The 26,895-nt window shown below is 42.6% G+C and overlaps 1 protein-coding gene across 1 annotated transcript in view; it reads left to right on the forward strand.

Annotated features, from left to right (window-relative positions):
- Nucleotides 1-3,103: 3,103 nt before the first annotated feature.
- The window catches only part of NMNAT2 (nicotinamide nucleotide adenylyltransferase 2), an 86,959-nt gene continuing 63,167 nt past the window's right edge, over nucleotides 3,104-26,895 (forward strand). Inside the window, exon 1 of the mRNA XM_048482523.1 lies at nucleotides 3,104-3,288. Within this exon, the coding sequence (XP_048338480.1) occupies nucleotides 3,204-3,288 (85 nt within the window). The 5' untranslated portion in view covers nucleotides 3,104-3,203. The remainder of the gene's footprint in view (nucleotides 3,289-26,895) is intronic.

Genomic DNA, 26,895 nt, shown 5'->3' on the forward strand with positions numbered 1-26,895 from the left:
TGGAAGCTTATGACAATGCACTATGCTTTATACCCACAAACTGATACCAATAAACTATACCTGCCCTGGAGATCTGGTGGCAGAGGGTTTCTACAAGTAAAATGAACAGTAGAGGAGGAGAAACATGCACTGGCTGATTATGTGAATGAAAATCAAGAGCAGGCAGTGATTGAAGTGAAGAACAGGAATTTACTGAAAGCCCAGAGAGCCGAACAGGAGTACAGAAAAAAAAGTGATTGAAACCAGGGCTGAAAGCTGGCCCAACAAAGCATTGCTTGGCCAATTTCTGGAGAAGATCAAGGACAAGATGGGCAATGGAAAGACCTGGCTGTGGTTAACAACTGGAACTTTGAAAAGGGAAACTGAATCACTGATGTCAAGAGCAGGCAATTAGGACAAATAAGGTCTCCAGAACTGAACAATCCTCAGATGATGCAAAGTGCAGATTATGTAATGAAGATGACGAAACTGTAGATCATGTATGCAGCTGCTGCCAAAAGATTGCCCAGACTGAGTACATACAGAGGCACAACCCATTGGTCAAGATGATCCTCTGAAATTTATGCAAGAATTTATGAAACATCAGGATAGCTAAAAACTGGTGGGAACATCATCCAGAGAAAGTTTTGGAAAACGAGAAGATCAAGATCTTGTGGGAGTTTCAAATCCAAATGGACGAAGTGTTAGTGAATAACATACCAGACATCACAGCGATCAAGGATAAGAAAGTGACCATCGCCAGTATAGTGATATCTAGTGACAGCAGGGTCAATGAAAAAGAACATGAAAAGGTCACTAAATATCATGATTTGAAGACTGAGATTCAGTGACTATTTATTTATTGTTTCGGCTTTTATACCGCCCCATCCCCAAGGGGCTCTGGGCGGTGACTATGGCACAAATGAACTGAGATCATCCCAGTGGTAATCGGCACCCTGGGCATCACTGCAAAAACCTAGGGTTGTACTTGAAACACCTTCAAACTGACAAAATCAACATGTGTCAGATTCAAGAGGCAGTCCTACTGAGAATCACATGAAAACTTCGTTGATACATTACAATGTCCTAGGCCCCTGGGTGGGGTTTGAATTGTAATGAAAGACCAACAACCAGCTAAAGAACTGGCAGCTGTGATATTAAACAAAATTAAATTGTCGTCATCATCATCGTCACCATCATGTACTCAGCTGCTGCAAAAATATTGCTTACATTGAGTACAACTCAGTGGCCAAGATGATCCACTGGAATATATGGAAGGATTACAACATTAGGACAGCTAAAAACTGGTGGGAACATTGTCCAGAGAAAGTCACGGAAAATGAGAAAGTCGTGATCTTGTGGGATTTTCAAATCCAAACGGACAAAGTGCTGGCACATAATACACTGGATATCACAGTGATCAAGGACAAGGACCAAAATTGATTTAGCAATACATGGTGACAGCAGGGTCATTGAAAAAGAACATGAGAGGGTCACTAAATATGATTATTTGAAAATAGAGATACAGCGACTATGGCACAAATCAGCTGAAATTGTCCCAGTGGTAATTGGCACTCTGGGCGCCATTCTGAAAACACTAGGTCTGCACTTGAAACATCTTCAAATCGACAAAATCAACATGTGTCAGATTCAGAAGGCAGCCCTGCTGGGATCTGCACGAATACTACACTGATCCATTACAATGTCCTCAGCCGCTGGTTGAGGCTCAATTGTAATGAAAGGCCAACAACCAGCTAAAAACTGGCAGCTGTGATATTAAACATAATAACAACAACCCTCATGGACACCCCTTTGTCATTGGGAAGGGGCTTACGTGCATTGATTATGTTGAGAGCTATGCTGGAGGTATACTACCAAAAGGGTCTCCCAAACCACAGGTCTCAACCAAGAAGCCACCAAACCCATACAATATGGTGAAACAAATAAAAAATAATTCCATACTGCATTGGTAATTGTGCTGGTTAACAAGGACTGTGTCACTTGCTGAGGTCCCTGGGCATGCATTGACAAGTGGGCTACAAGTAGACCAGCCATCAAAAAGAAAATGTCAGGGATTGTACCTAGCTGATTGAGATTCATTCCTAGTTTAATGGAGTTGGTACAAAGGATATGGACTGTGACTGTGTCTAGTTGATTGAGATGAATTCCTGCTTCAATGTAATCGCTATAAGATATATGTATTCAGCCGGCTACATGTTGCCACTGCTGTAATGGGACATTCTTCCCTTGATCTTTATGGTTTCACACGCTTTGTAGATAACTAGGTTTACCCCTGGCACCTTCTGTTCCCACGGGAGACAGGATGTTTCCATCACTCTATGAGAGTAGAAGGCCAGGTGGCTTTATCTCTACATGTCACCAACCTTGGGGCATCTTGGCTCCAAAGTAACTTTTTCTCACATTCTTTGGGAAAACAGGAGGGGGATTATTTCTGAATAAAGGGGATAGCAAAAGCCAGGTTCATCGAGCTGGGTGCTTCGTTGCCTTCCAATAAACGCTGCTGATCAACAATCCAGAGTTTGTATAGTGTGCAAGAAAATCGTGCCATCATGGCCTGTTACTACAACTCAGAGCCAGAAGAAAGAGGCAGTTTCAGGCAGCCCTGCTGGAACCTGCCTGAATACCATACCCATACATTACAACTCCCTAGGCCTCTGGGTGAGGCTTGAGTTGTAATGCAAAGCCAACAACCAGCTAAAGAACTAGCAGCTGTGACATAATAATAATAATAATAATAATAATAATAATAATAATAATAATAATAATAATAATAATAATAATAATAATAATAATAATAATAATAATAATAATAATAATAATGTTGGAATAAAATTATGTTTCGTCTTTAAGAGCCCCTAGAGGATGGGGCGGTATAAAAGTTTAATAAATAAATAAATAAATATAAATATAAGGTGCTCCAGGCCTCCTGTTTTAACCCTCTACCAGCTGTTCCATTCTATCCAAAATGCTCCATGAACTGAAGTTTCTCCTCCAGGCAGCTCTGGTTTGCCCTGAGCGTCTGAAGGCTCCCCTCTCCTCCCTCCAGCCCGGCGTCGCAAGCGTTAAGAGAGGGAGGAGGCGGTGACGTTGCTTGCGCCTGGGAGCTCCGAGCTTCCCTGCCTCTGCAGACGCACTGAGACACAAAAAAAGGCGAGAGCGAGAGCGAGCGAGAGGAGAAAGGGAGCCCAGCCCAGCCCCGCACCATGACCGAAACCACCAAGACCCACGTTATCCTGCTCGCCTGCGGCAGCTTCAACCCCATCACCAAGGGCCACATCCAGATGTTTGGTGAGTCCCCACCCAAGGCTCAGCGGGGAGGTCGTGGGGCTTGACTGGGCGCTGAGCGTCCTGGCTCGGGTCAAGCAGGGTGGGTGCTGCCTGGACCGGGAGTCCCTTTCCTCCCTCCTTCTAGGGCCAGCGCGGGCGGGGTGGTGCCGGGGGCGGCTTTGGAAGACCGGTTTGCTGCAGAGCGCCCGAGACTGGGACGCGTCGGAGCCGTTTTGCGCGCTGTTGCCATCCCAGGACCCGGCTTTTGGAGGGGGAGGGGAGAAGGGGCTCTTGAGGATCCACTGGGAGTCAAGCTAGAAGAGGGCTTCGGTGGTCTTTAGAGGGGGGGAACAGGAGAAGGTCTGGCTGCGGAGCATTGGAGGAGGAGGAGGAGGAGGAGGGGCGGAAAGGTTGGATGCAAAGGGACCGTGGAGAGCTCCCAGGACGACGGAACGCGGAGATGTGGCCGGCTTCTTCGGAGGGAGGATGGGGCGAGAAAGCTGGAGGAAGGGGGCGAGGAAGGGAGCAAAGATGGGAGGCGGATAAAGGTGTTGGGGAGGTTCCTGGGAGCCGAGGATCTGTGTCAGGGAAGCGGTGGGAGTGTTGGCAAGGCTGTTGTGGAGGTTTCTCTCCTGGAAGAGCTGGTGGTTGAATAAGGGGCAGAAAGCGCATGAGGACTCGCCAGTGCCAACGCTTGGCCTGGAGTTCCTCCTTTCCAGGGGCGAATATTTGGCAACACCTCCCCACCACCTCCCCTACACAGGGCCTCCAGGACATTTTGGGCCTGGGATGTGCACCCGTGTAAACATCGGGCCAAAAAGTTGCAGCTGATCAGAGAGCCCCCACGGGAAAGGGCACCTTTATGCTGTCTCTGTTGGCAAACATGTCTGTGGTGTACATCTTGGGTATATACACAACAGAAAAGGTGACGCCTGAAGAGGGCCAGAGCCTGACCACATCAGTCTATGTGGACTGTCTAAAAAGCTACCTTGAGAACTGGATTGGGTTGGATTAAAGATGGGGAGATGGGCGGGAGAGAAGTTCCAAGGAATTTTAAAGATCTGGTGTAAAGCTAGAAGGAGGCGTGGCCAGCTGCTTGGAATCTGGGATCCACCAACCCAAGAGGGTGATTCATCGACCAGCTACATCTGATCCGGCCAGATTAGGGTGGGGTGGCACTGTGGCAGCTAGTGGTGGATGTATTTTTTTCACTGTTAGGTTTGGGAGACTGGTGTACACACAATGGCCTCATCGTTTGCTACTTGCATTTTGGAGCTGAAATTAAAATCAGATCAGTTCATCATTTTCACTACTGCCAAAGCCAGCCAAAAGGATAATATGCTGCTTGGTGGGATATAAAGTTTTATTAGGCTTGTTTTTAATATAATTTCAATATATTTTATAGCAGTTGTTTTAATGTTTATTTGCAGTATACAGTTGTTTTTATTTGGGTTTTATATTTACCTGCCTTGGGTCCCAAGAAGGTCTGGGGAGAGGCAGGTAGATAAATATTGAGAATATATTAATTTGCAACAAAATCCTTTTGTATGGGATTGGATTGAATGACAAAGTGGTTTGCTTTCTCCCTGTTCTTTGAAAGATTTGTGTGTGTGATCATTGCAGATAGGTTTGGTGGGTGAATCTAATCCATGATGGTGGTCTTTAGTATATAACTGTGTGTGGGGAGAGAGAGATGCTACTTAGACACATAATCTTGGCCACATTTCTTTGGCCTTTATGAAGGAATGGATTTTCAGTGGTTTCTTCCCCCTTCAGTGTGCTGGTAGGAACATTAAAGAGCAGTTTGCTGTCCACATCTCTAAGTGCTGAAATTGCTTCATGGTTTAAGAAGAGGAAACGCCTAGCCTAGCGAGTTCATACAAGCTATTGTTTAGGTTAACTAGCCATGGTAATCATTGTAAATGATTGTGATGTGCAACTGTGTGGTTCATAACAAAGATAGCTAGCTCATTGAGAAATTTGTGAGAACAAAAACAACCCCCCTTCCTGCTTATTTCTTAGAAAACTGTGTTCTTTTAAGCACAATAGAAGCGTGTGCTGGAGAAATACAGGAGAATTCATTGTAATAGTCTCCAGTTTGCACTTGATTTCTAGATACAGCTCAGCTGTAAGAAAAGTTCCCCATGGACTGGAATTTGCACTGGAATCTTTAGATGTAGCCAAAGATCTTCCACCCCTTAAAGGAAAGTGTGCACGCACACATACACACAACTATTAAAAATGTATGCATTTTGCATGTTACAAATAGATTGATGCCTGCTTCAGGAAACCATTCTGTCCTTTTTTTCCCAAGATACAGCTTGCTCCTATGTTTTCAACAGAGGATGCAACATATCCACTGAGGTCAAGAGGAGTTTTGCCATAGATTTGAATTAGATCAGGATGGTGCTCAAAATAGAAGATGGTATTTAAAGCAGCTAACGAAAAAGGGCCATTGCTTGGCGTTGGGAGGGTTTGAGGTTTGGTACATCAGCCTATGCTAATGCTGTTATGCAGATGAATCAAATCTTGAATGAATGCAATAACGCATTTGCTGATTGCACAATGGAGCATAATGAGAACCAGGGAGTCATTTTATTCCCCCTGCCAGGTGCCTGCTGTGCCTACAGATGCTCTTATTTCCATTTTGTCTCCTTTTACGTGAACGCTCACAAGTGTTTTTTAAATATCTGCATAGGTTTGCTTTAAGAACATGTTCTATCTCTGTGAAAAGCCAGCAGAGGGACTACAAGAATTCAGCCACAAACCCAGGAAGCTTCCAATTTAAATCCACCCTGACCAACTCACTAGGCAGCCTTTGGAAAGATAGAGTCTTTGGCCACAGCTGTCCTCTCTGTGTTTAGGGACAATATTGACCTACCTTATGAGGTTGTTGAACGGATTGCTGCAATAATGTGTCTATTGAATTATCTAACATTACATTATTAAATAGTATGATTAAAACAAGAACAGTGAGGCCAAGCTGGATCGCATGGATTTATTAAAAAAAGTGAAAGTATACCATTCCTGCATAGTTTTCTTCTTTGCCTCTTCATGTGCCTTAGGCCATTGTAATCTCACTTCTTCACTAGTAGTATTATACTTTTCATCTTGTTTTATCCTGAGGTTCTTGGCACTCCAGATCTTTGGCCAGCTTGTCAGTTGTTTTCTGTTCTTTTTTTGCAGTGTTGGGTCACCAAATTCAGTAGCCTTCAACCTGTCCAGAGCCAGGACTAGGGTGCAAGCACGTGTGACAATATAGTCATGTGACAGGAAGAGGGGAACAGCTAGAACAGGGGTCTGCAACCTGCGGCTCTCCAGATGTCCATGGACTACAATTCCCATCAGACCCTGCCAATTGGCCATGCTGGCAGGGGCTGATGGGATTTGCAGTCCATGAACATCTGGAGAGCCGCAGGTTGCAGACCCCTGAGCTAGAATTATAGCCTCAGTAGTGTCAATGTCAGGTGTATGGGCAGCAAGGCAGACCACAGAGATTGGGACAGGAAATACAAACAAAGCACAAGGAAGTTACCACATGGAGGAATAAGCCAATGATCAAACCTTGGAGGTATCTGCTATGCCACTGAGTATCTTCAGCTAGCTTTCCTGCATCTTTCTCAGCAGACTTTCTAAAAGAGACAGCAGGCATAGCACCAATGTTGTGTATGTAAGAGGCTCTTCCAAAAGGAAGTTAAATGATGTCAGCTCTATAAAGGTTAGTGACCCCACAGGAGGGACTCCATGAACTACCTGTTGGTCTAGACCAGGGGTCTTCAAACTATGGCCCTCCAGATGTTCATGGACTACAATTCCCATCAGCCCCTGCCAGTATGGCCAAGTGGTAGGACTCATGGGAATTGTAGTCTATGAACAACTGGAGGGCCATAGTTTGAAGACCCCTGGTCTAGACCCATGGATTGAAGACCATTGACTTAATTAGCTGTCAAGCTAGATATGCTTTTCTAAAGCCACACAGTAAACATAACCATCCATTAAACAGGAAGAATAAAATCCTATAAGCTATACATGAAGATGCAACATACCAAAAAGCAAACCCAGTATCTAATTGCTGTTGATGATCTGTAATTCCTTTGTACTGCGTTGTTGGCAATGGAACTCGGCTCAGTTTGGATGGCCTCTTGGACTCCAGATCTACGTATTTAAACTAAAAGTGAAACCTTATACTTTTCCTATGGTTGGGGACCAGCAATGATTATGGGCCATGAGTTTGCAAATTCAGTTATCAAGGTGAAATGTAAAAGTCAGGCCTCTGACTGATTCTGGGGAAGTAATTAAATTAAAGTGCCATCTTAAGTGAGTCTACTCAGAATCCTTCTCAAGTCTATTCAATAGGGTTTATGCCCAGGAAAGTATTTTTAGAATTGCACTGACAGTAATGAGTTTGTTTTAAACTTCAGAATTCCCTTCTTCCCATACATTTTTCTTTTTTTTTTTACTGCTAATTCTCTCTCCTCTCTGTTGTCTCTTCTGCTGATGAAAATCTGACCATATATTCTGGATACCAGAAGGTAACATCAGAGAAAGGCCTTGGCCCCTGTTTCCTGTTGTTGGACCTCCAGAGGAAATGGTTGGGCATTGTGTAAGACAGGATGTTGGACCAGATAGGCCACTAGGCAAACCTACCAGGGCTCTTCTTATGGTCTTTTCCCTAGGGGCAGGTACTTGTCAGTAAAAAGCCATTATGTTGCTACATTAAAAGCTGTTCAGTTCCATTTAACATATTGAAATGATGCCCACGGATGACGACAACGATGATGATTTTCTAGCTAAGTTTGAGAGAATATGTAAGAGGTACCAGAAACATAGTGAAATGATATGGCTGTGTTACGCCCACATAAAGTGGCTACCAGATTAAACAGTTTTGAAAGCTCACATTGATTCTGTTTGTACCACCTCACTCTGTCATTGTTTTGTTGTGTTAAGAGAAGGAATATCTCATTCTATTTTAGACTGCAAAATGGGGGGTTTAGAAGGCAGAAAGGGTGGAACATTTCGTTTCTGTACTATAATGTGTGATGGTGATGTATTCACAAGAAACTCAATTATGCATTTTCCCATGATTACACAATGAGTAAAGATTAAATTAACAACGATCGGCCCACTCCACAAATGGGACTGAACTTAAACAGAAGGAAGCAAAGTACTTATTTGAAAGTCAGCATAGGTTAGTGGCTAGAATGCCAGACAAGGATCTGGGAAGATGCAGGTTTGAATCCCCACTCTGCCTCAGAAGCTCATTGGATGATCTCAATCAGTCACTCTCAGCCAAACCTACCTCACAGGGTTGTTGTGATGATAAAATAGAGGAGGGGAGAATGATGCTGTACTCCACTTTGGGTCCCCATGGGGGCAGAAAAGCACAGTATGGATTTCTGAATAATAAATTATTTTGAATGTCTTCCAAATATTAAATAAAAGCAATGTCCTTTTGCAAAACTTTCACAACTATCACTGAGTCTGCATCAAAGCATTTGTTTGCATTTTGATATAACTATTAACAAGGACAAAAAGTGTATAGATTTGGTCAACAGGAAGAGAAGACACTTTGCTCATTTCTCATGCCCAAATGTGCTAGTGATGACAAGGTGACAAGATGACACTAGTATGTGCTTTGAATTTTTAAAAGTAAATCGTCCTCTACTTTCCTCCCTCCCCACCATTACAACAGGGTTGTCCCTTGTGCCCTGACCTGTTGTTATTACAGGGAAAATTGGAGGTGAAATTAAGTTACAGGTGTGTTTGATGGCTGTTGAATTTAATTATTCTTTAGAAAGAGTCAAAAGGGATTTACTGTGCAATTTTCAGCAGAGTTGCACCCTTCTAAGCAGTGGTGGGATTCAGCAGGTTCGCACCACTTCGGCAGGACCGGTTGTTAAAATGGTTCTTGTAAACAACCAGTTGTTAAATTATTTGAATCCCACCACCAGAACTGGTTGTTAAAGCATTTGAATCCCACCACTGCTTCTAAGCCCCTTGACTTCAGTGGACTCAGAAAGATATAACTCTGTTTAGGACTGCCAGTTTAAAAAGAGTGTCAAATTTTATTTATTTATTTATAAATACTTCTATCCCACCTTCTATAACGTCTCAAGGTGACTTAGAACAAAGTTAAAACAAACATCACAATAAAAACATCATAAATAAAACAATGGCGATTAAGATGATAAAAACATCATAAAAATTAACCCCAATCCACCCTCCCTCACCTCCACCTTCCAAACCAGCAGTTTCCTGAGGGACTAGTCAAGTGCTGGCCAAAGAGAAAGATCTTTGCCAGGTGCCTAAACCCATAAAGAGTAGATGGCCCCCAAATCTTTGAGGGGAAACTATCCCAGAGCCTTGGGGCAATCATGGAGAAAGTCCTCCCTCACACCCATAATGATATAGCCTGGTGCTTCCGAGGTTGATTAATGTTCATGGGTTCTGGTTCACACATTTGAGTCCAACACTTGATTTGATTATTGTACACTTGAAGACTCACAGCTACTGGCATAAAGTAGCTTCAATGAAAGACTCTGGTTGTGAATGGCAACGGATGACAAGGATTTTCCTTGTGATGTTAGGGCTGTGGTGACTCAGTCTCTACTGGTAGTCATCCCTTGTTGATGCAGGCATGTGTGAGTGTGTGTGACTGAACCAGACCTTGCTGGCTGGCTGCTGAATATATATATACTGAGTCCGTAAATCTGTAATCCATTTCTGTTGCTAGATATTGCTGTAGATATTTAGTGTTGTTATGCTGTAGCTTTGTATTAGCTGCTGTGGTTTCAGTATGTATTTATGTGCTTTATGATGTCTGGCCTGGATGACTCAGGCTAGCTCACCAGAGCTGAGCAGGAACAACCCTGGTTTGTGCTTGGATGGGATATCATCAAGGAAGTCTAAAATTATACACAGACAATGGCAAAACCACCTCTGTTCACCTCTTGCCTCTACAGTTGGCTGTAACTTGACATCATTTTCTCCACAGTAATGCCTGATTGCGAGCAGAGGGTTTTTAGAAGGAAAATCAAGAACAGCACAGTGGTATGTAATGGTAGTTTGGGGATGCAAGACATAGTGCTACAGCACATGTGTGTATTTTCTTTGTGTGTGCCTTACCACCTTTGTAACTCTGCCAATTTCACATGATTTGTCAAGGTCCCCCAGATTCTAGGATGATTTTCGTTCTCTTTGAACCACTGGAGAATGCTCTGCGGAGAGTAGTAGTGGAGTTCACAAGGAGTGTTTTTAGCATAGGAAGGAGAAACGAGAGCACTTGATCAGGGTCTGGGGTCCTAGAGGAAGCTGGATGACTTCGTTTACTTTTTATGTTGTTATCAGTTACTTTCTTCATCGCCTAACACAATCCAACTTTCCATGATCCAAATATTTGAACTGTGTATGTATGTTTGCATGTGTGTAAATGCTGTCAAGTCACTTCCAACTCATGGCAACCCTATGAATCAAAAGCCTCCAAAACGTCCTGTCGCTAACAGCCTTGCTCAGGTCTTGCAAACTGAGGGCCAATGGCTTCCTTTTTTCCCCCATAATACTTTTTATTAATTTCCTTCTTTAAAAAACACATTGAACATAAAACATACATGAAACCATTGAAACACATAAGACGTCAACAAATATTAACATGTAACAAATGACCCACATTTACAGTTACCCAAACATAATCTATCCTACCCCAACTACCCATAACAATAACACATAATTCAATACATCTAAATCAAAACAGTTACTTCACTATTCTTTGGTAATTTAAATAAATTTCTTTTCTTATCTAGGCCCTTTCAATATCCCATAATCATGATTTTATCCCTTTTATTGTGATGTAACTGCCCAATACTTATTGCTTTGGACTTCCCCTGTTAAGTGACTGAATCCATATTTATTTTTCCCTTAATAAAGGTATACAATTTATTTCATAATACAACTTTTTTGCAGATTAACTTATTGCAATATAATTTTGTTAACCATTTCATATTATATATTCTTCAATCATCTTATCCTTTGAACTCTTTTCTAGATATATAATTAGCTTTCCCCAAGTTTTCAAAAACTTTTCTTGTGGGAATTCTTTCAATCTCGTCGATAGTCTGTCGAGGGCCAATGGCTTCCTTTATAGGGTCAATTCATCTCATGTCGAATCTTTCTCTTTTCCTTCAAATATCCCCAGCATTATTGTCTTTTCCAATGAGTCTTCTCTTCTCATAATGTGACCAAAATACAACAGCATCAGTTTACTCATTTTTGCTTCTAAGAACAGTTCAGGCTTGATTTGATCTAGGACTGTGGTGGCGAACCTTTGGCACTCCAGATGTTATGGACTACAATTCCCATCAGCCCCTGCCAATTGGCCATGCTGGCAGGGGCTGATGGGAATTGTAGTCCATAACATCTGGAGTGCCAAAGGTTCGCCACCACTGATCTAGGACCTTCTAGCTTGTCTTATTGGTAGTGCACAGCAGAGGTGGGATCCAGCAGGTTCTCACCAGTTCCCGAGAGTGGGTTGCTAATTATTTGTGTGTGCTGAGAGGGGGTTACTAATTGGGTCTGCTTTTCCTTTAGAAATTCCATTAGGTCCAGAAATCATAAAGTCCTGTTGTTTCCTATGTGGCTGGTTAGCGAAGGTAGAAAACGGGATAATTCTCCCTGTTGGGCTGTTTTAAAAACATGTTTTAGAAATATGGTAAAGTTCCTTGTTTAAGGAAAGTATCCTTCTTTTGATTTCTAGAAACAAAATTAAGTATTTGAAAGTATTAAGTATTTGAAAGGCAGTCAATTAGAGGAGAAGTGGTTGTTTCTGTTGGCAGTAGATGATAGGACTTGCTATAATGAGTTTAAATTATGGACAGAAAGATACCAGCTGGAAATTAGGAACGTTTTTTTTACAGTAAGAGTTTTTTACAGTAACAGAGAAATTATTAATGCCCTGCCCCCGGAATGCCCAGCTATGCCCCCATCGTGCCCCGCCCAGCCCCATTGGCGCTATGCCACTGTTTGAATCCCACCACCATGGGAACCTGTTACTAAAATTTTTGGATCCCACCACTGGTGCACAGTATCTGTAAAAGTCTTAACACCACATTTCAAAGGAATCTTTCTTTCTGTCAGCTTTGTTCATTATCTAACTGTCACTCCCAAACATAGTAATAGAGAATACTATGGAATGGACATATCCTTACACTTAAGAATTTTTTTCTAGCTCTTTGATGGCTGCCCTTCCTAGTCTTAATCTTCTTCTTGGTTGCAGACTCCCTTTTACTTGATGATGGAGCCAAGGCATAGAAAGTCTTCAACAAGTTTGGTTTCTTTATTGTCTGTCTTAGAGTTGAGCAATTCCCCAGTTGAGTAGTCAGCTGCAGGCCTGCTTTGGCTTCCAAGTCTTCACTATTATACATAGTGTGTGTGTGTGAATGGATTAATGTAATCTTCATTTGGATCATTGCTTTGTTTACTCTCAAATGGATGTGACACACCCTGTTTCACCCACTGTGCAAGTCAGCTGCTATCGTTAACCATGACAGGTGGTCATCTCCGCACATTAAGTTTCCTTCTCTTTCGTACACAACCAAAACCTAGAGAAGACAGTACTGAAAAAGGAAACAATAAAAATAAATTTAACTTCTAGCAAATCCTCAGGTTGGACATATATGAGCTGTGGTCAGCAACTAGTCTTGCCAGGAGGCCATTTTAAGGATTTACTGCCTGGCTTGGGGGATGAGAAGAACCATGGCCAGATCTCCTAAGCAGCCTGCTGCCAAATGCCATTTCTATGGGTGCCACTCATCCACAATCATCTTTTCTCTTTGGGAATGACAATTAGGGAAGGTCAATAGTCCAGATTTGGTTCAGTGGACTAAAGGAATAGTGTTGGGAAAAGACCGGGCAGATGATCTAAAATCCTTCTTCTTAAGAAGGACTTTGGATAATCTAGGTAAATGTATTTTTTGTAATCTAAAAAAAAAAGGAAGGAGGAAGAATTGTTTGTTGTTGTTTTTTAAAAAACTGCTATTGCGCAAGGGCTCTGACCTGGATGGTGCAGCTTAGCCTGATCTCATCATTGGAAGCTAAGCAGAGTCAGCCATGGTTAGTGCTTGGATGGGAGACCACCAAGGAAGCCCAAGTTGCTCCGCAGAGGAAAGCAATGGCATGCCACCTTGGTTTGTCTCATGCCTCAAAAATCCTATGGGGTTGCCATAAGTTGGCTGTGACATAACTACACCTCCCACCACCCCAGTGTAATGTTTGAAAGAAACCAAACTGTTTATTGTTCAAGACTACAGACCTTGCCTGCAATGCAGAGTTACAGCAGGGTGTATGCTTGAATCATGGATCCCACATCAAAATATCTGCCAAGGAACCTCAAGTCTCTCCACACCCCCATACACACTAAATGTTGCCAAAGATTGTGGAGGATGTTCTAGAGCATAAAGTTGGCTCAAATGGAGCACTGTTGGGCTTCACCATCATTGTGTGTGAACTGAAAATAAAGCCCTGCACTGCAGAAAAGATTTATAGTTGAAGTAGACTGGTCATTAAACCTACAGGAAAATTTCCTGGTGTGCCACTGCCCTAGATGGTCAAGCCCAAGCAACTGCCAGCACCTCAGTGGGCATTTGGATTAAACCCTTCATTTGTAATCATTGCTCACCAATTGTCTCCTGCACTATTACCATAAGCAGTCTTCTCATTTGAGGAACCCCAGATAAGATTTTGAAGAACCTCAAGGCTTCCTGAATCACATTTTGGGAACCATTTCTTATGGACCATTTCTTTGTGGTTTTATTCTTTGTCCCATGAATACCGGTAACAGATCCAAATCATAGTTATTAATATGACATGTAGTATTTTAAAAATTGCTGAGTTTTTTTTCAATGCACATACCAAGTTGAATGTAACCTACCGGTAACCTATTTTCCAGGGCTGTTGTGAGGATAAAATTGGGGGTGGGGGGGGAGGGAAACCTCTTGTGCAATTGACTGAGATCCCTGGAGTGTAGGTGGAAGCCAGCTAGAATAAATAAAATCCTTGGATGACATCCTGTTGCACATGCTTGTGATTTACAAGTAGAACACTGCAAAAAATGTATTAGGACAAAATAAAGATGAATGCTCTTCTAGGACTTGAAAAAAATCCCCTATTCTCACCAACATCATTTGACAGCCAAGAGATTGCCAGAGATACAAGGCAGACCCTCTTGGGGACAACACAAAAGAATTCTGCCCTTATTTCAATCACACACATGGTCTTTTTATGTTAAGCAGAACTGCCTGAAGGGTGGTAAGATAAATGCCGTGCTCCTGTGTGTTTTGCATTTACTTTATTCTGCGTATTTTTATGCTCAGATAACTGAAAAGCATTTTCAAAAAGGAAACCAGCTGGGATTTGGTGGACCCGGTCTCTGCATAGTCAATAGTTTTAATTTTATTGCTGATTGAATAGAGGAGCTTCTGCAATCTAGGCCCAGGATAAGACTCACAATGCTTGGAGAGTGCATTTGCTCTCTCGGGCATGAGCAGAACAGCACACACACTGGTTATTTTCACCCACGGATTCAACTGTCTTATGGATACCCTTCTCCTTTAGGCAAGGCATACTTCAAAAGCAATGGACAGACTTATTAGGCAACAATACTGTTTCATCCCATTCCATCATGTCCACAGATAATCACCACTCTCAATATTTAGACTATGGGGCATCCCTCCTTGAATTCCTGTTCTGCCTTCCCATCCATGCCCACATCTGGCATCAACTTGTTATCCTAGCTTTCAAAAGCCTTCTGCAAGGTCTTGCACCTTTATCTTTTGGTCTTCAGATATTGGTAGAACCCTGACAGCTGTTCCAACTTTAGCATCCGTGGATGGCTAATAGGACAGCCACCTCCAGGCTGGGAGATTCCTGGGGATTTTGGGGTGGGGAATCCTTGCTAGGCAGGTATTGGGAGGGGAGGGACCTCAGTGAAGTAGAATGCCATACACCCTACCCTCCAAAGCCGCTGTTTTCTTGAGAGAAATTGATTTATGTAGGCTGGAGATTAGTTGGAATTACTCCTGATCTCCAGGTGACAGAGATCAATCCCCTTGGAGAAAACTGCTGCGTTGGAGTTCTGCCCTCCCTCCCCAGGCTCTATCAGCAGAGTTTAAAGCGGAGTCTCTCTGGTAAGATGAGAAGGACTATAGTCTTCTTGCACTCACTGCAACATTCTAGCACTCTTGGAAAAGAATACTCTCCATGCAAGATGTTCTTTCCACAGGAAGGTTTTACTTTAGCAGTTGCAAGGTTGCACAAGTCTATTCTATACAAGACTATAATACTATACAGAACTCTTCAGCAATAACAAAGTTGAACACACACTGAACTAAACTCAGACTCTTTTTCAATCAGTCTCAACTTAGCATAGCATATACAAAGCATACATCCAACAAATATACTTTTCCCCGCCCAGGCAACAGCCTCTCATTGGTCTAGAGTCACAGTTGAATTCACCAATCATGTTAAAGGTTAACTGTTGCTACTTCTTGCCTCTAGACTGACTGTCTCCGGCCTCTGGGGTTGGCAAACTTCTGCTAACTTAGAAGATGACCCTTTTGTGAACTTTAACTCTTTTTTATATATCATGACAGGCTCCACTCTTAAATCTCCAGGAATTTCCCAACCCAGAGTTGGCAGCCCTATTTCCGCCTCATTTTGCTACATGTATGGACCAGGTATTTGTGCATGCAACTGCACATATAAATGTTTCCCCCATTATCCTTTCCTCTGTTTCTCTGTCTTTGGACATGGATCTCTCCTTTGGGGTAGATATGCTCTAAAAATACCTGTGTACACCTTATATCATTTAAAGTTGTGTTGAACTAGTTTCTAGCACTTAGTAGAACACTTCTGAAATAGAGAACAGAAATAAAGATGATCACACTCTTAATGTGAGCAAAGCCTGGAGGCCAAAACATAGAATGCCCACGTTGAAGATTTGCTGAGGATTTTTAACGTAGTTAGGATTCCTAGTCGGTTGCTTTCAAGAAGGATCGTTGATGCCTCGTCCATGATTTAGAACCGTGGTGGTGAACCTTTGGCATTCCAGATGTTATGGACTACAATTCCCATAACATCTGGAGTGCCAAAGGTTTTCCACCACTGATTTAGAACATTCCCCCCAATCAGAAATTTGTTCAAGAGAGAGGTTCAAACATTTATACTTTTCCCATCCAGAGAGAATTGCAGTTTTGGAGGAGTGTTTTAAATTGTGGAAGTAGTATGGCAGGGAAGAATTAAACCCCCTCTCACCCAAGGATCCTTCATCTTCAAAGTGATGCTGAATAGCTTTTAGAAAACCACAACAGCAGCATGTCTGCTCTGATACTTAGTGCCTTTTCTAGGCATCCAGTCCATAAAAGTCAGATATGGTAGCATTAACCAGTAGCTGAATGTGGTTTCCCCTTTAGACAAAGCCCTCTCTTTCTACTGGATGGAAGTTCTAATTGACATGCTCTTGGGTATCCTCTGAATTCTCCTCTTGGGTGGCATCATTCAGTATTCTCTGCAGCAGATCAAAAACAGCCGTGTTGGTCCATCAGAACAGTCAGTTCTATCACTGATTCATACCAGACTCCTACAGGATTGATACTTTCACTGATGAGACAGTGCCCTTTTCTTGTTTAGCCTACTTCTTCATGATTCATGGGGTGGGGGGGGGTCTATTTGTGGAGTGTATTGCTATGATGGGACCCCATGCTTTTCTGATGCCACTGGAAAAATTCTGCTGTGCATTCCATGCAACTGAGATCACTGAAACCAGTTTGCACGTCACGGTTTCATTCTGTATTTTTGCTTGATCAAGGTGAAATATTCATCCAGTATTCAGAAAGATGCTTCTTTCCCAAGCTGCTTGGGAAAATAGCCAAGGAGATTATGTGTGGCAGTGGAGAGAAAGAAAACACAAAACCTCCATGATGGGAGGAGGATTTTTTGACATCTGGCCTGCCATGCCAAAAGTCACACTCGCTGCAATAAATCAACAAAACTCCATAAGCAAAAAATTTAGGTGTGTAAACCTGATTTCGCCTCTCTTTGAGGAGCCTTATTCAAATGGCTCTTCCATTTGAGCCTGATTTAAATAGACATAGTTTGAACTGATCATTTTGAAGCATTCGTTTTTAGAAAGTGTAGTTAGGTGTTTTTTTCAAATGCTTTGGTTTCGCTGAAAAAATATATTATTTTCTTTGACTGACAAACTTTTTTTTGGACAGTTTAAATACTGAGTGGTGGAGTCTTCTACGGAGCACAGAATTACTGGAAATGTTGCTTCTGTGACAAGTGGCACTTCACGCAAATGAGATATAGCTCTGCAATATCATACGAAAAAAGACAGAGAATTCTGGGAAGCTGCACTTGGTGGCGAGCAGCGCTGAAGCAAATTACTGCTCTCTCTTTTGTGCTGCAAGTCACAGATGCCATCAGGCCATGGCAGTGAATAGTGAAATGGCAGCTAAGCTCAGAAATAAGGGGAAAGATGCCAGATTTTTTTTAAAAAAAATGGCAGACTGTACCAGCTAAAATCCTCTATCATTCAAAATGAAATTCAAGCACTGAGAAAAAAATTTGTCCCAGACCTAGAATCAGAAGCACACACTGTGGTAAATGTCCTTACCTTTACTTATCCTAGTTTGGCTTGTCTAAGTTGTTTTTCTTAAATGAAAGTCATTAGAAATATTCTATATTTATTATTTTGTCTCAAATGGGGGTTGAGGAGAGAAAGGTAAGGAGAGAATGCTGGTAATTTTGGAGGTATAGTTCCCAACCTCCAGGTTGCATCTGGAGTTCTTCCTCCATTATAATTGATCTCCAGACAACCACAAACAGTTCTGTTAAAGAAAATGGCTGCTTTAGAGGATGGTCTTTATGGCGTTATATCCTGCTGAGGTCCCTTTCCTTCCTAAAATCCTACCTTCCATTCTCAAAATCTTGAGATATTTTCCCACACAGAGTTGGCAACCCTATTTGATAGTCAGGCTCATTCACACGGCCATTATGCATGGAGCCCTTTCCTCAGGGCTCTTTGCTGTGGAGTGGGGCCTTAGCGGGGTCTGCTCACATTTCTCTGTTTACTTGTGAGAAGGCGCCCCACTACCTGCTGCGTGGCTTGCCTGCCTCCACTTCTGGGTTGCTCCCAGTAGTCACAAGATTGTCAGGTTATGTTAAAGCTCTTTAAATTGTTGTTATATTGATATTGCTAATGCTGTTATATTGACATAGTTATATTGATATTGCTTTTTGAAACAAAAGAAGCAGATCCAGCTGTTGTCTGGGAGCAAGGGGAGGGAGACTGGAAGGAGCAGAAATCCCAAAGTGAGAAACCCCAAACACTGGGATTTCCTCTCTCTCACTAACCACAGAGTTTTCTGGATCTTTGGCACCATAAATTTAAGCACATCCACAGAAATCTGCAGTGAAGGAAATGTTTCCTTGCTGCACAGGAGAGCAGCAGTGTATAATTGGCTCTGGTTAAGTAAGCTAGCCAGTGACTATGGTTTTCAATGATGTATCATTTGATGATGAAGAGTAAGGTGAGGGTCTTTAACTGGTGCATACTTTGTCTAGCAACCTTTGGAATGCCCTCTACACTGACCTTAATAAGGAGAGGCAGTAAAACACTTTGCTGTTAAAGAGGAGAAAATAAATGAATAGAAAAGGGTAAGCCACCAGATAAACACATGAAAAAAGAGTAGGCTGAGGCTCCCTTGCAATGAATAATAGGCCAAAACACAACAAGAATTATTATGAATCATACAGGATTAACGGTCTAGACTGGTCAAATCCAAACCATACCTCTACATATCCAGTATACTATATTCCCTTCTCTGTAAATCCATGTAACAAACACCACACCAAACGTACTCTAAAATCACGCTGTACATTTTTTATTTTTCTCATTCTATTCATTCATGTGGATAGGAGAGGTTGGTGAGGAGGGACAAGGGAGTAACATCACTCCTTCTTCCTGTTCTGCAGGAAAGGGGCCCATTTCATTCCCTTAACCATCCTCACTCCAGCCCCTCCCCTCCAACCCACATTGCTGTTACTCTGCATAAGCCTTGCAAACCCAGGGATGATCTTTTTCAAGGGTCAAAAGGGCAGGAACAGTAAGCTAGGCAGGACAGTGAGAAATGCAGAAAGATTTCTCTGTATGGCAAGTATTTCTAAACTATTGTAGATATTTCCTCAGTCTGCTTCACATATTGGGAAATGATTATGTATATTTTCATGGTTTAGAAGAAAAAGAGTTTGGATTTATACCCCTCCCCTTTTTCTCCTATAAGGAGACTCAAAGGGGCTTACAATCTCCTCCCCCCCCAACAAACACCCTGTAAGGTGGGTGGGGCTAAGAAAGCTCCGAAGAACTGCCACTAGCCCAAGGTCACCCAGCTGGCATGTGTTGGAGTGCACAAGCTAATCTGGTTCACCAGATAAGCCTCCACAGCTCAGCGGCAGAGTGGGGAAGACTCAAACCTGGTTCTCCAAATTAGAGTGCATCTGCTCTTAACCATTACACCATCCTGGCTTTAAAGAGGTGACCTCAAATTATCCCACCCTTCCTAGGGGATAGTGTGTCTGTGTATGTGAAAAAACAACAGTTCAAATTCTGGAAGAGGCAGAGAGGAATGTAGACAGATACCACTGTGACAATATCTTGCTGTGAGTGGGCTAAAGTTCCATAAAGATACAGGATCTCTCTCCCTCTGGGATTTGGTGATAAGGGTAGTGAATCAGCTGACCTTTGGGAGCACCTTTGTGCCTCCACTAGGGATCCATTTATAAATAACAAATATTACAAACATGCTTTAAGTCTCCAATGCCCTTTCCTTCAAATGGACCAATCCAGGTACCGTAAGTGCTGTCTCTTGGACTGAGGGAAATGGGATGCACCTTACAAACAAACAAACAATCAACAACAAAAATCTATGGATACCCTACTCGGTGACTGGGATTCAGAGCTCTGTTGCACTGCCTGTTGGGATAGAGAGCGGTGATACTTGGTGATTTTTTAAATTTAAAAAAGTCTCGAGCTTCTCCTATCTGAGCTTCATTACAGAATTGGTGCCTTCTCTCCTGTGGGTTCTCAAAATAGATCTGTTATGCGTATACCAGTGCCTACCTCTCTGTCATCCTTCTGCAAAGATCAGAAGAAAGTGTTGGGAGAAGAAGATGACTTAAATTTTAGAATGGGGAAAGAAGGCTGGGAAAAGAACTTCCTTCCCCTAGCTTTTTACCCTGAAATTTAATTCTTTACTTTGGGGACTCTGAATAGAACTAAAAACTTTTCATTACAGCCTAAGACCCAACAACCCCAGTAGCTGGTAGGCATTCACATAAGAGGAATTCTGCATGTATTCTATGCAGGACACTCCAGAAAGAGGTGTGGCCTCATGGGCAGATCTGTCCCTCTCTGTTCAGCAAAAATAAACATTTCCCCCTCTGCCTCATTACAACAGAAACGTCTGTGTACCTCATGGATATGTGGAGTTTTTACATGTACAGTGTGACACAAAAACATTAGCTAAACAATTTCCTCAGTGAAAGAGGGAAAGACCCAACAGCCGATTATGCTGAAGCACTGTGGCCCAGACAGGATTTTTTGCCATAGTGATATGTAATTGAATGTTGACATCTTGGAAACGTAGATTGGAATTCCAAGGAAGCCTGAAACTGAGTTCTGTCTGAGTTTAGGCTGAAGCACTTCATGCTGCAGATGGGGCTCAAGTCACAAAATGCCCCCCCCCCCCAAGTTTCCTACACATTAAAAAATCTGGCATTGTAAAAAGAAACTAGGCCCTTCTCTCTGAGGTGATGCTTTCTATGCTGAGGAAATTTTTGCCGCAGGAACATTTACATGTGAGTCTACCTTTATGTTTTGATGTGGTATAATTGGGACAAAGATGGTACCATCTTAGAGAGAACTAGAGCAAAGTTTCAAGAATGAAGAGCATGTAGGCAGATGTCCATGAATATAGGGCATTGAAGAAAGGGGGCAGGAAGAGTTTGAAGGATCAGGCCAGAATCTTCAGGTTACACAGCTAAAGGATTAAGGCTTCAAGTTCAACAAAACAGTATCTAGGGAGAAGAGATGAAGAGTAGCAAACAGAGACCTTTAAGCCTTTTTGGACAAGTTCTCTACAATGTATCTTGCCAGCAAATGCGATATTTTTTTCATTTATTTCTGCACGTTCCCCCGCTCCATTGGGCTGTGCAAATGTTTTTCCTTCATTTTTCCTCTGTTGTTTGCCCAGGCAGTTTACACGGCTTCCCTTGAGCATGTGATCATATTTAAATGGTCTTCATTTCTCTATTCCACCAAACACCGGACCCTTATCCACACCCCCATGTAGTTGCACAACTTCCCCTTCAGCGATTTTCTCTTCCCCCTTGTCTTCCATTTTTTAAAGGGATTATTTAAAAAAATATTTAGCGCATTAGTGAATGTAAGGTAACAGACACAATTTGATTGTACCAAATGAGTGATTTCACCTTAAGGCAAAGAGACTTTGAATTATCAGTTAAGAGCAGGTGAAATTGACCATGGACGTTGCTTTTGCAGGAGGAAATTGTCAAGGGGCTGCCTCAATAATGATGCTTCTTTACTGCAGCTTTCCTTCAGGGAGATCCTTAATAGTGATATTTATGATAGAAGCCTGATTACAGCATTTGTGGTATTTGTTAACCTTGTGGTCTGTGATCCCCTTTTCTTTGATGTCAACCCTAATGTGCAAACCAGTTTTGCTCCATCTTTCTGATATCCCAGATGGTATCCAATTTATTTTGCCCTGTCAAATTCAACCAGGTCTACTGAGAATCAAGACAACTACTAACTACACAGCCCATTTTGCTCCGGGTTTTATTTCTCAATCACAGACATGCAGCAAAATTAGTTGGTATAACTCTGAGTGGTACAGTGGGCCATACTATTTGAGACTGCAGGAGATCACATTTTAAATTATTTTCCCTGTAAAAAATTCCTGTGCAATTAGAATACCAAGGAGAAACTAGCCCCTCCCAGTTAGACTGATTTGCCTATTTCAGGGAATTACTGGTAGTGCTGCCAGGTCGAGGTTGGGAAATTCCTGGACATTTTGGGGTGGAGTCTGGGAAGGGCTGGGTTTGAGGAAGAGAGAGACTTCAGTGGGTATAATGCCAGTCCACCTTCCAAAGGGGCCATTTTCTCCAGGGGAATTGATCTCTGTTGACTAGAGATCAGTTGTAATCCCAGGAGATCTCCAGTCACCACCTGGATGTGGGCAAACCTAATTACTGGTGAAAGGGAACTCTGGAAAATATAATCTTTTCACCTACATTCTGTAGTAGCATAGTTCATTGTACAATTCAGCTTTCTTCTACCTCATCGCCATCTGATTCTATTATATATATAGATCAGACCTTGAAATGTAAGGAAGCTAGAATAGATTTCTGGGTCCAGGTTTTATACAGAAGAAGATATATGCTGTTCCTTTATCTTTGTTATACTTTCTGATTTACAAATTAGAGCGCACAGTGGGTCACATTTAATTCCACAAGATTATTCTAGTGGAAATATTTAAGGGACTAGATCCTCCTCTCATTGGAGTAATTGCCAAAACTTTGCAGCTCCAATTATGACAGCAGAATCCTGCCCTCGTACGTCTAATTCTTCTTCCCCGAGGATGCTCTGATTAAGTGGCAGTGTCCTGCAAACCAGGGCAGGTAATAATTTTCATGTCAAAATTAATTGCACTGATGAATTATTTTCCCCCAGTTATAATCCATATATTATATTGGTCTGTCATGCTTCTGAGCAGATTGCACTGCAGGGAATTTACTTGTGCTGCTTTTAAGATGAAGGCCTTTTCAATTTCCAACAAATGGTTGCACTCCCCATGTGTCAAGAAACATTTAACATGCATTTTCTAAGACATCGCATTTACCGTCGCCAACTCTAGTTTAGGAAACTCCTGGAGATTGTGGGGTGGGTAAGATGTCTGGATGGTGGAGTTTGGGGAGGGGACTCATTGAGTTTACCCTCTGAAGCTACCATTTCATCTGGGGAAGTGATCTGATGTAATTCCAGGATTCCAGGCCCCTCTTTGATACTGGTACTCCAAGTCCTATCCAATAAAGAGGACCACAATCCTCCCAGCCTTTCCACACCGTTGTCAGACTGGCTATATGGTTTTGAATTGGACCCCAGTAGGATTTCTCCTTTCTATTTCTTTGCCAGTTAGCTTTAAAAAGTTGCTAAAGGATCCCGATCTCCCTGAAGGAAAGTTGTCATAAAAGATGAGAATAGGCAAGCAGTGAAGAAGTGTCATTGGTGAGACGCATGAAACAGGCATTTAAGTCTGAACAGCTCATAAACAGAAATTGGACTCATTAAGGAGTTTGCATATATTTATTAGAAACTACTACATAGGACTGCATTAATCTGTGGAGATTGCAATTTTTAACACTAGCAGTAAAACCCGTTGAACAAAGACATATAGTGGGTGCTAGAAAGGTTGGTGGGTTAAGGGCAGCCATCTCCTGCCTTTCTTCCCACCCCCCTCGCCCCGCCCTCACCAGAAATTGTAGGGGACTCCTTTCCCTCCCTCCCAGGCAGTCATTCTCCCTCCCCCCCACCAGGGGTTCTCCTCCAAAGCCAGTCAAGACCATATCTAACTAAAACTGCACCTGGGACTCATCCTGGGCACTGCCCCCCACCCCCAGCAGACTTAGAAGCCAAGTCCTAAAAGGCTCAAACATGAGAGGCCAGAGGAACATGATCTTCTCCCACCTCTCCTGTTCCAGATATCATTCAGTAAGAATGGAATGTGTGGTGATTGGCTAAGAATGCATTCCCACCTGGTGCCAAATTATATTTTAGGATTGTATCTTGTATACTGTATATTGTGCATTGTTGAAGATGTAGAGATGTTTAATATAATATTAAAGCACTTTTTGTAATAATGATTTTTAAGATTGTGGCCTGATTACAGCATTTGTGGTATTTAAGGGTCACCAGGCTCCACCTTAGTCTGCCAACGATTGGAAAACTAGGACGGGACATAGACAAGGAGGAGCAGCCCTCAGTGACACCATGACATTGGTTAAAGGAAAATCTGGAAGTGATGTCACAACTATGTAGGAATTGCTTGGAACTTTGAGGTAAAACTACAGAGTTTTCAGCACTTCATAGTGAGGACTGATGTCACTTATAGGTTTCACCACAGAGCTCCTCTCATTTGCTATAGAGACAACCTTACTTCTAGAAAAAGCCGGAATTAACATCACATTGTTTCCAACAATATTAAAAGCAATTTTTTCTCCCACTGCCAGCCACTGGAGTGCCAGAGAGTATATGGCAAACCTACTACATAGACACACTGAACATCATTAGTGTATAGCCTGGCTTCTACTGAAGGAGACCTCAGGACAAATATGGGAATTGCCATTGGCAAGGCTGACCTACTTTCTAGTAATGACTCTGAATACATCCCTTTCCTTTTGGCCACCTACTGTAATGGATATAATCAGTGGTGGGATCCAAAAATTTTAGTAACAGGTTCCCATGGTGGTGGGATTCAAACTGTGGTGTAGCGCCAATGGGCTGGATGGGGCACGACGGGGGCGTGGCCGGGCATTCCAGGGGTGGGGCATTCCTGGGCGGGGCTGTGGCAAGGACGCAGCCACTGCGCCAGTCCTTGGGCGGGAAACGAATGCATGCAGGCGCAGGCTGCCACACATGTCGGTGCACCTCCTGCTAGACTGCTTCAAGTTCTGCGCGCTACTGCTGAGAGGAGGGGCGTAACTAAGGCAAAAATCACGTGGCAAAATCACCAATTAGTAACCCCCTCTCGGCACACACAAATAATTAGTAACCTACTCTCGGGAACCTGTGAGAACCTGCTGGATCCCACCTCTGGATATAATTTATTCCTATGAGAAAACCTCAACAAGGCTGTTCACAGTAGGACGTTTTGAAGGACATTGATTCATATGGTCTCCATGACTTGAAAGCAACTTAATGGCACTTAGCATACACATGAGAAAACACAAAGACCTGTACTTGGGAACAACACTGCCCACCTTGTCTTTGAACAGATAGGCCAGTCTTTGTCTCACAGTCTAATTTACCTCATACTATTTTCATATTTCCGCATGGCTGGCCCAAGATATTTCAGTGCCTGAAGCAGAAATTCCAAATTGCGTTCAAATTTCCTGTTAGCAATATCTGGGGCACAACCCACCAGGAAGGTCTCCTGGGAAGCTTCATTCAGAGGAGCGGCATGTGCATTTCAGTGGGGCATGCAAGGGGGAACCTCCCAAAAGATTGTGCTTTCCTGGGTCATAGCTGCCTTTCTCCTCAGCTTTGCTGCTATTAATGACACCTTATTTTTGAAGATCTGCCTCATACTTCTGCATCCTTTAAACCTTGGTAATACAGGATGACAGTGTTGGAAACTGCAGGCGACTCTTTGTTCTCGTTGAGAGGTGAGCTGATCATGTAGAGAACTATCCTTCTCCAAGTTTTTACCTAGAGGCAGTAATGTAACTGGCAGGAAGTGCTGACTTGATAATAGAACAAAGCCAGCTTTCGTTATGGGCATAATTGAAGCCCCTGAAGCAAACCGTAAATATCCGTCACCACTGTAAAATTTCCTAAAGAAATGTAATGAAATTTGTTTTAACTGGTGTGTTGCAACTGACACGTCCTTATTGAGGTACTGAAAAAGTAAGAGAAGTAACTAGTGTTCTTGGACAAGTAATGAAAATTCTTTAAATGTTGCTTTTTCTGCAAGTTCTATAACAAAATGACTTTGGATAGATCTCAGCCGGAAGAACAAAGATCTGTCCTCTTGGCCCAGAATGAGCTCTAGTCATTAGAATACTAAATTTGCTACAGAGATGAAAAGGACATAATTACCCCTGCAATGCCTACCAAGATCCTATCTTTCCAGTAGGACATACAACTTGGTTGCCTGCAGACAGATCAAATTAAAACACAATTAAAGCTTACCACATAGAACAGAGCAGCCCCTGTTCCAGCATTGTTAATTCTACTGAAACCCCATTAAGACAACATAAAATATTAAAATGTTTGTGAGATTGGCTTGGAGGCACGGTTCTAAAATGGTGAGACTGGTCTCCCTCAGGATATCAAGTAGTTACTAGGGGAGAGCTAGCTCTTCTCTCACCACAGAAGTATCAGGGCTATTCAGATAAATTATTCGATTCAGCATTCCTTTCTGAGGCAGTTCAGGGATGACTGCATGTTTAAAAGCCACGCCAAGAGAGCAGGTTTGGTGCAGTGGTTAAAGTCAGATTAGGTCTGGAGAACTCCAGTTCAACACCGCACTCTACCATGGAAGTTTGCTGGATGATCTTGAGCTAGTCACGACCCCACAGGCAGCTGAGAAGCAACTTTTGCTTCAAAGAGGGATCCCACATCTTTTTGTTTACATTTCCTGAAGTGTCTCTATCTGGGCCGATCCACCATTTTGCTACCACCCCTACCCCACCCACCTCCTTGTATGTTATTGGGGAGGTTGCTTGGAACCGTTGTTGCTGCTGCCATCTTTTGCCTAATATTACTTTGCTAGATTTTGT

The sequence above is a fragment of the Sphaerodactylus townsendi genome, unplaced genomic scaffold, assembly GCF_021028975.2.
Source record: "Sphaerodactylus townsendi isolate TG3544 unplaced genomic scaffold, MPM_Stown_v2.3 scaffold_18, whole genome shotgun sequence".
NCBI lineage: Eukaryota > Metazoa > Chordata > Lepidosauria > Squamata > Sphaerodactylidae > Sphaerodactylus > Sphaerodactylus townsendi.